General features: G+C 37.9%; 1 protein-coding gene across 1 annotated transcript in view; it reads left to right on the top strand.

Annotated features, from left to right (window-relative positions):
* Positions 1–9,796, top strand: part of LOC118333561 (neuronal acetylcholine receptor subunit alpha-7-like) — a 33,328-nt gene that overhangs the window by 7,864 nt on the left and 15,668 nt on the right. The window contains exons 2-3 of the mRNA XM_035669262.1: positions 4,380–4,519; positions 9,621–9,665. Of these exons, the coding sequence (XP_035525155.1) occupies positions 4,380–4,519; positions 9,621–9,665 (185 nt within the window). The remainder of the gene's footprint in view (positions 1–4,379; positions 4,520–9,620; positions 9,666–9,796) is intronic.

The raw sequence follows: 9,796 nt of genomic DNA, 5'->3' as shown, positions 1-9,796 counted from the left end.
ATTTCCTAATGTGTATCTTCTAATCCTATCCAAAATAATGGGCCCCATTCCAAAAACACAGACACAGTTATTTATGTCCTTAGAATTTGAATGGCTAAACTTTACATCAGGGGCTGGAGCCTCTCCCAGTAGATAGAGATTGAAAGGCAGGGTGACACATTCTTGGACAGGGTGTCTCACCACCACAGGGGAGAAAGTATAATGCATAAAATATACAGACCAAATTTACAACTCTTTGTGTCTCACATTTTTCATTTCCTCTTGATTCTCATTCACAATAATCTGCAAGATTTTTGCATCCAATATTCTTCTAATAAAAGTTGATGTCGAGGAAACACACTCAAAAATAAAATTGGCTTGGTCTCAAAGGAGACTTTGTGAATATGTGAAATAATATTAATATTTTGTGGGGTTCTGTCGAGCTGAAATAAAAGGTCCCCTTGGGAGCTGATGCCCCCGGGGTCCCTGAGGTGCCCAGAAGCAGTCTGGCTCTGCTTATTAAACTAGAACTAATTCTGTATGCAATGGAGCTCAGTGGCGTCCGCAGTGCGCATGTACACAGTGGTGTATACAGGGTTGAACACACAAAACTATATCAAAAACGTGTTACTAGTTCTGTGGGACTGAAGTTAAAATGAGCACAGACGTGATGAAGAAAGTGTGTGTGTGTCTAAATCTTGTGGCACACTGTGACTTTGAAATTATAAAGACAATGACAATGACTGAAAACTGTGTTTTGTTGCAGAAATTTCTTGATCCACAGTAACAAAAACGTAAAACATTAAAATTGCTGCTGTTGTTGAGCAGCTCCACAGCAGTGTGTGGAATAGAGATTGTACTCGGATGACACGACTTGTGACCTTTCTGGAGAGGCCAGTATGTTTTTACTTTCTGATGACACCACCAGTTTGTTTCCCTGAATTCAAAATGACTGATTCCTGATTCTCTCTGCTTCTTATGATGATACCTGTAAATGCCTTAATGTATTGAGATATTACAAAAACAATTGCCATGTTTTACTCATTGATAATTTGGTTAACTCCACTAATCAGTAACCTTCTTACGGACCTGAACAAGACACACTGGTGACTCCTGACATTTCCTTTAATGACCTCCATGGTGTTAGACTGATGGAATATTGATCTACTTATCATTAGCATGTCGTTTAACACAAACACAATTTCTGCTTGATATTTGATAGTCTAATTTTTCAAGTAAGTGAAGTTAATAGTAGTAAAATATTTGTGTATGTTTGTGAGTGGGTATGACACTAAAAGGTCAAACCAGCTACGGTAAAGAGACACATAATGAAGACTAAAGATTTTTAGATTTAGTGTCAGAAAGGTCACCGGGTCAAAGGTTAAATGCAGCAATAAAATGCTTTTTGTAAAGTTATTCATGGTAGTCCTTTTCAAATGTTGCACATTGTATGTTTTTCTTTATCCTATGTTCAGCTTTAATTTTTAAAACAGTCGTTCAAGTTCTCACTTACATTCTGTATTTAAACAAAAGAGCACCAATAAGAATTATGACACTGTGCGGTGTCATTGGACCAAATACATATAAAACAAAATATATATTTGATTGAAAGATAACGAATAAGGCTTTTAAGACATTCTTTCATTCTAGCTCTGAGGAACGCCTCTCCATAGGGGTTTCCATCATGCTCTTAAATCAAAAGGACAAAGGTGGAGAACACAGAGATAAAGAAAGAGGATCACGAACAAATGAAAAATCTTGCAGCTCCCTCCACCCTCATTCTCACCCTCTGCTGGAGTTTGTGTGATGAGGCCTCTCGCTGTGTTTGGAAAATTATGTCTTCTTGCCAGCCTCTCATATCAGCTTCATTAGTGAGATGGTTAAAAAACAACAACAACAAGTAATGGATGTATCCCCTCATCCCTGGTGTACGCTGCACACGTTTGTTTGTAAAATTAAAGTTGGCACAATGGTTTATTTCATTTGATTATTTAATCCCTTCCAAGCACGGCTTTATGACACATCAGCAACGGAGACTGAGCTTTCAATTCATCTTTACTGACTTTATTAGTTTAGTTATGTTTGTTTGGACCTCAGTTCACAATTCACCATAATAAAACACAGGAGAGACACGGGAGGGAGGTTAGCAGGATAGTTAAATCTGAGTGCATATAGGTGTAAATTACTTTAGAGATGGACAGATTTATGACTTTGTCGTGCTGTGCATTCATTTATTGAGATTGTGCTGTTGTTTTAGCAGAAACCATGAGCGCTGCAACCATTAGAGCACTTGCCTGGTTGTCATTTTTACAGAGAGAAAAACAAAGACTATAATGCAAAAATGGGTTTGTATCCATGTCTTTGAGTGTGAATGTTTTCATCCATCAATCCAGCTTCTGCATAAATCGCTGTAAATTGTATATGGATAGAGAGCATACAGTTTGGTGTATTAATCAGTCTGTGTGGCTCCCTAGCAGCAGTGAAAGGGATTCTGCTGTGCTGAGCAGCTTCTCGCAGCTCCTCCGTCTCTGACCTCAGGCTCAGTCCTGCCATAACTCTCCTTATTACAGCCTTAATGGGCCAATCAGCACCGTACTGGGCCAAAGGCACACTCATCTAGTCTTCACAGCTCTACAGGGCTGTAGAGCATGTTTCCCTCCTTCTCTGTAATTCTCATTCACAATACAAGTCTTTCACCTTCCTTCCACTATTTCCCAGTGGATTGTTCACTGTATGTTTATACAAGGGAGGGTGCAAGGGTATGACCTCTTGAGCACTAGACTTGTACTAGAGTGAGTTATTGTTTGTTTGTTATGTGCCTGTCTTATTATGTCCTTGTATCACAGTATGTGTGCATAGAATATTATATATGTTATATAAATGTTGTAGGCTGTTTGTTCACTTGCTGATGTATGTGTACTCCTGGTTTATATGCATATGGTTTTCATAATTTCAGATCTGTCATTTAACAAAATCCTCCAATCTGTTGGCTCATTAAAACCGTCATTGAGCTCAGAAGGCTGATTTTCTCAAGTTATGACATTGTCTTCACCCTGTAGGGAGGGTATGCACAGATACTAGACCATAAACACTGCCGGCCTTAATGCTTATGAGTCGTTCTGATCTGTTTGTCATTGTCATTGCTAAGATCCAACACCAGTTTGAAAAATAATTCTTCTGAAGAGTGCATAAATGTGTATAACGTAATGCATCGTCATTGTGTATGGTGTCATTACATACACCCACTCACCCCCACAATCATCAAAACAGTGTGTCACGTATCAAATAATAATAAAAAAACCTGATTATTTTTTCTCTACCTACCTTTTTACCTGCAGTGTGAACACATTACAATGAGTACAAACCACTGAGCTAACAAGCATTTGATGGTCGAATATGAGACTACCTCAGATGACTTGTTAATGGAACAGATTATTGTGTTTGTTTTTACACTATGGTGAGATCAGGGACTTCCAAGGTCATTAACAATGCGGACTGAGTGTGTGTTTGAGTGTGTGATGTAGGTGTATGTGTGTCTCCTTTTATTTTTGGGAAGCTCTAAATGTGTGTGGAAGGTTAGGTTGAGAGGATCAATAATGGTGATGTGATTCGGGCCAACAAACACATCATTTTAATCACCTTGGACCTACAAGACTACACCAACTTAGTCCTGCCACTCTCTACACTCCACTGTGTGTGTGTGTGTGTGTGTGTGTGTTACAGTCTGTGGGTTAATATGCGTATATCAGCATTACACACATTATTCATCAGAACTTTCAGCTGAATAACAGACTTTCCTCCTGAACACTGTTCATACCAAAGCTACGTCCACCATAGGAATCAGGGACATCTTGGCACAAACTGTACAGACTCAGTAGGTGCGGTATATGGCAGCGTGTTTGAAACTCCACCAGGTAAATTATAATCTGACTGCAGGCTGCTGCCAGCAAAAGAAGGGTAAAAGGTTAGTAAGACCATTAAAACTACTTTCTGGATTAGAATTCAGCCTTAGTACACAAGAATATGTTCCAAAGTACAATTTGCAGGAAAGGGATAGCCTAAGCCAAAACACTGAGAGCATTTTAAAAAAAGTCCTGCTCTGAACATGATTAATCCGGCACTAGATTTCTTTAGTTTAAAATGCAAAAACAAAAAAACTGACTGCACACCTACACCCTTTGTATATAAATCAAGGCCTGACCTTGAGAAACTATCTGTAGTGACTGAAGGGGTATACTTTACCGTCAGCTATGAAATATGTGGTAAATACGCTTCCTTGCTCCATCAGAATAAAGACCTTTAAGTTTAGATACTGGTGCTTAGTTTTGAACAACCTTTTAAAATAAAAAATAATTATCCCTCAACCCACGTTTCCTCTTGTTTCCTTTATTTTCCTCCAGGATCCCTGCAGGGAGAACACCAGAGGAGGTTGTACAAGGAACTGCTGGCTAACTATAACCGGTTGGAAAGACCTGTGGTCAATGACTCAGCCGCCATCCTGGTGGAGCTGGGCCTCACACTGCTGCAGATCATAGACGTGGTGAGGAAGACAGTGTGTGTGTTTGTGTGTGCGTGTTAGGCAGTATAGAATGTAAGAAGTATGGCAAGTAGTGTTGCTGTGCAGTATGACCAAAAAATAGTGATATCATGTATTTTTTGGTTAATGATATATCACGGTATGCATGATTGGGCATTTGTATAGATTTATATTGGCTTAATCTACTATCAGGAGCACATAGAATATACACACATTTTAATTGTGTGTACAGAATGTAAACAATTTGCATTGTGCTAACTGCAACGTAGTAAAAACAGAACTTAAAAATAAAAAAAGATAAGCCAACTTAAACATTTCTTCCTTGTAAAAACTAAATATTTAAAAATAGTTGTATAAAGACTATAAATTGATATCATATACTTAAAGTATTTAAGAATTCAAAGAGATATTTCTCTGTGTTCTATTGCACAAGTAAACAAATGAGTTACAGCTGTTGTTTCTGCTATGGCAGTATATGAAAAATTCATATCCTACAGGAATTGAAAACCAGTGTACCAGTGTTGCCCAGCACTAGTAGCAAGATATGAAATTTATGTTTTGTGTCGCAAACAGTGTGCCGTTTAGAAACTTGAAGTGGAAGTTTGCCAATGTGTTAGTAACTTGCGTATCTGAGTGTCACATTCACACTATAAAACACAACACAATCATTGCAATTAACCACACAAAAAAGCATTTCTGTAACTCTCAGTAATAATGTATGATGGATAAATGCAGAGTGAAGAATCCAATAAAAACAAAAAAGAGAGAAAATGCTTGAAAAATTGAATATTCTCACGAGGGGTCGAGTTACAATCTGAGTTTTGTGTTGGTCTCTAAAATAAGTCATGTTATGAGCAATGATAAATAAATAATAGCCAAACAGGTGCACTTTCTGCAAGAGAGGCAGAGCGAGACCAACACTTTCTCACACACACACACATACACACACACAAACAAACAGCAGCCCACTAACTGCAACAGACCCTTTCTTATGGGAGCTCAACTCCCACTGGTTTCCACATAAATCAAACCCTGATTCTCACTACAAACAGAGAAGTAATATGTGCAAAGGGAAATATGGTTTTTTAATGTCTTATGTATAGCTACTTTTGTATTTTATTGTCTATGGTTGATGTGAGCTGTTTTAATGTTTTCTGTGAGTGTGTTTCAGTCTGATGTGTGTATGTTTGAAGTGGGTATCCTTATTACACTTGCAGCAGCAACTTTGTGCTTATGGGACCGTGTTAAATGTCGGTGGAAGTAATGCAATTCTGTTGTTTGACTTCTGTTACATAAAAACCCTCTGGACAGGGACACACAATAGTTACACCTGAGGACTTTTATACATTGTTCTTTAGTGTTCAAGGGTTGACTCTCTACCTGAAAGCATACTTGTCTGGAACCTGCATGTCTTAATTTCTCTTCTAACACTAATGTTCCATTGATTTTAAGCTTTGTCCATCAAGGGGAAGCTGGCTGAGCATAGTTGTTTTACGCAGAGATAACCAGTCATCTTGCTGCACTGAAGCAGAGTGGCGTTAAGGCTGCCAGCACAGGGGGCTGCTATAAAAAAAAAGCAAGGTTGTCCAGCAGAAAAATTGAACCAGGCTCAACCTTTGCCTCAATGCGACATCATCCAGCAACACACATTTCTGGTGGATAACTTTGTAGCGGGAATGTTGTATTTACACCTAACCTAAGGCCAGGATGAAAGATAAAGTTGTTGCTTCTGTGATAATTTTCTTTGTAAAATCCTGTCTGTGAGTATTATAAACCGCTGTGCAGTGTTTTTACGCCTGATAAGTCTTTAAATGCATTAATCTGTGACTCCAACAGGCCTTCCTGGATCTTATTTCATGCTCCCCCTCCAACGTTGTTTTAAAGCTGGGCTGTTTTCTGTCTGAATCTTGCTCCTTAATATTCACTGAGGGAGGGGTTAACATTGCTTATTTACTTTACTTTCCCCATCCACATTTTCGAGAGTGTAGATAAGAGGTGTCAAACTCTCCCCGAGGGCAGCTGTCCTGACAGTGTTTTGTGTCTAAGTGAGTTTCACACCACTGACACATTCCCAATTTCTAAAAATTAACATTCCTTCCTCTGCCCTCCAGCCCGTGACCCAGAAATCAATCCAGGTCTACTATCTTTAATGACTTTTCAGATTGTAAAAAATCTTCTTAGAGTAGCAGTTGTCCTTCAAATGAATCCTCGACTCATTAACCACTAGAGAGGACCAAAAACCTGCGAGACACGCCATAGGCTGCATGGACATTTGTCAGTCAGCCCGTCCACAGAGAGACAAAGACACTTTAGGGAAGTGTTAGTCTGTTAAATGCACTGAGTTTCATACCAGCCAGATGTCTGCTCTCATTTGTCAGAAAACACAGATATACCAGGGTTTTATTTGTGTGTGAGTGTGTTCTTCCCACTGGGCCTCGTGCTTTTCACAGTGGGGCAGTTTTAGGGTTGTTTGTCCTTGTTCCTGTTAGCTGTTGTTGTCTTATCTGTGTGAGGGGAGGAGAATGGAAGGGTGATGGATGTTTTATGCAGAGTCTACAGAGCTTCTAACAGAAACAAGTCAATTAGAGAAGTCACCTAATTTACAAACTGTGGTTATGTGGCCATTACGTTGTAAGAGGAGGATGGGGATGATGCATATCCCCTGAATGGTTGGAAACATTTGCTACTTTTCTCACCGAAACTTTGAGCAAGGCACTAAAGCTAAGGTGGGATTCAGTCCGGCCAGCAGTTTAGATGCTGCAAGAATTTAAATTCAACCTTGCCAGAGAGCCGAAGTTCAGTAAAAAAAAAACATCTTCAACAGATCAGATCTTAGCAAATTGTTCTAATTCTTCTCTGTAGCCTCCAGACAAGCTAATAATTTGCTGAAAAATGTTATTAAAAAAATAAAATATTCTTATCTAAACACTGTGAACACCTTGTGTCACTGTGGGGAATGTATTCCAAATATGTAGCAGTAGTTGATGTGCTGAGACCCCGAGGTGTGCTAGTACACTGTAATTTTACTGCCAGTGGGAACACCAGCAAACATTCAACTCATTTATTCATCAGCTTTTAAATAAACAGTGTTGACTGACTGGTTCTTGTATGTTTCTAGGTCAGGTTTCAGGTGTTTGTCCATAGAGAAGAAAAAAAAAACAGACACATGATAAAAGAACCACACAAAAACATATTCATGTTGAAACAGAAGATGAAAGTCAAGAAAAACGTGTTTGCAGGCAATTAGTCTGCCTATTATTAGGACGGTCGCCTAAAAGCTTGGATTTTGTCAGTCTAATCACTGCACTGCACTGTAACAGCATGGTAGCCTGTGAACTTTATTAATTGAATCTTAAAATAACTAATAACAAAACTAATGGAAGTAGAGAAGGGTAATGGAAACAGAGGGCAGTGCGATACCAGAAAGAAACTACTTTTCACCCGGATGCTGGTGCGACCTTCTGACGATTGTTTTGATGTTCTCACTCACAAAATGTTTTGTTTTTACAGATAAAACACGAGACTACATGTAGGCTGATATATGAGTGTAATGTAAGAGTGTCTGCTCTGCAGTGGTGGAAAAAAGTTTAGTACCAATACAACAGTGTAGCAACTGTCTGTTACAAGTAAAAGCATCAAATGCATTGCATTCAAATGTTTACTTGAGTAGAAGTGCAAAAGTATTACCAGAAAATTTACTTGACATAATGCATAATGATCAATTTCAGAATTATATATACATATATGTATACACACACATACATATCATATAATTTGATTATAATGATTGATGTTTCCCTCTGAAATTTAGTGAAGTAGAAATATAAAGTAGCATAAAGTAGAAATAGGTGAGCAAATTTTGTGTGGATACATTTTATACAAGAGTTCTATTTTAATCATTTCAACAAATTGCAAACACACACACAGAAACCAACCAATAGGGGATTCGAAATCTACGAAACTAAGTAAGTAATTACTTATTATTAATATTAACGTTTAATGATAATAATGTTTTATAATCTGGATATTGTCTCACTGAGATTAAACATCCATTTTACAGGAATGCCCTGGATAAGCCATCAGCAGCATATAGAACATACAACACAGAATAGGTCTGGGCAATAGAAAAACTAAAAATATGTATCAGCAATAGACCAACCAATAGTCCATCAACAGTAATAACGAAATTATTCAATAGAATGTTGATCACTTTCACTTAAATTCATTAAATTCAAACTGCCATGAAAGAACATAAGAAATACGCCCTGGTTCATAAACATCATATCCCTTCATAATGGAGCGTGCTATGAGTGAATCACTATAGTAACTTCCACTGTGGAGTACGTAACATGTCATTAGTCACAACCTATATTTGGTACATCTCAAGAAACAATCCACAGGCAGTTCATGATGGAGAGGTTCTCAGCTACAATATGACAAAACATTAACATTGAAACCGTTATGTTGTGCTGTGATAAATAAAATAATTCACTCTGCCCAAACATAGAAGCTACAAATCATATAATTCAGACTTACTGTAAAATATAAATGACAGGAATTGGTAAATTGTTGCTTTTATATTTTTTAATTGCTGAGGATACTTGGGTGATACATTTATGATCAATATTTGTGATCATTAGTGTGTTTGTAATAGTTAATATAATGAAATAAACACACTCATTGTTCATTGTGCATCGGTTCACCGAGAAAATAATCTCTCTGCAAGTTTGTTTTGTGACTTTTTTTTCTCTGAATATGATTTCATTTGTCACATTGTTTTTTTATTGTAGCCAGCATGACATTTTACAGTTCATTGCAATTGTTTAAATCCACTAGGACCTACTGTATTGTAGTTGTTTTAAAGAGTTGTATATTTGTTAGATGGCTCCACTGTGTAACCATTTAACAGAACTACGCTTAGTTACATAAGACTACAAAGTACAAAGTTGTGTAAGTTGTTTTACATTGCCTGGTTTGTTCTTCTTTGCATATGCAAAACAAATGCACTGACTTGCTGATGACGAAGCCCTTTTTCCACTCTATTAAATATGGATTGTCCTATTCTCTCTTTTCCTCTTCTTCGTTTTTCTTTTTCTGTCCTCAGGATGAGAAGAACCAAGTGCTCATGACCAATGCCTGGCTGCAGCTGGTGAGTAAATGTTTGAGACGGGCATGTCATTATCGACTTAATGTGCTTTAATTAGGGACCGAGCACTGACCAGTGCAAGGACCCTATTGTTCCTGTAGGAATTATTATTATTTGGGAACTCTTCGACTGCA

Source organism: Morone saxatilis, unplaced genomic scaffold (assembly GCF_004916995.1).
Source record: "Morone saxatilis isolate NCDOM2014 unplaced genomic scaffold, NCSU_SB_2.0 Contig22, whole genome shotgun sequence".
Lineage (NCBI taxonomy): Eukaryota > Metazoa > Chordata > Actinopteri > Moronidae > Morone > Morone saxatilis.
The sequence above is the reverse complement of the archived record's forward strand: the minus strand, read 5'-3'. Positions and strand labels throughout refer to the sequence as shown.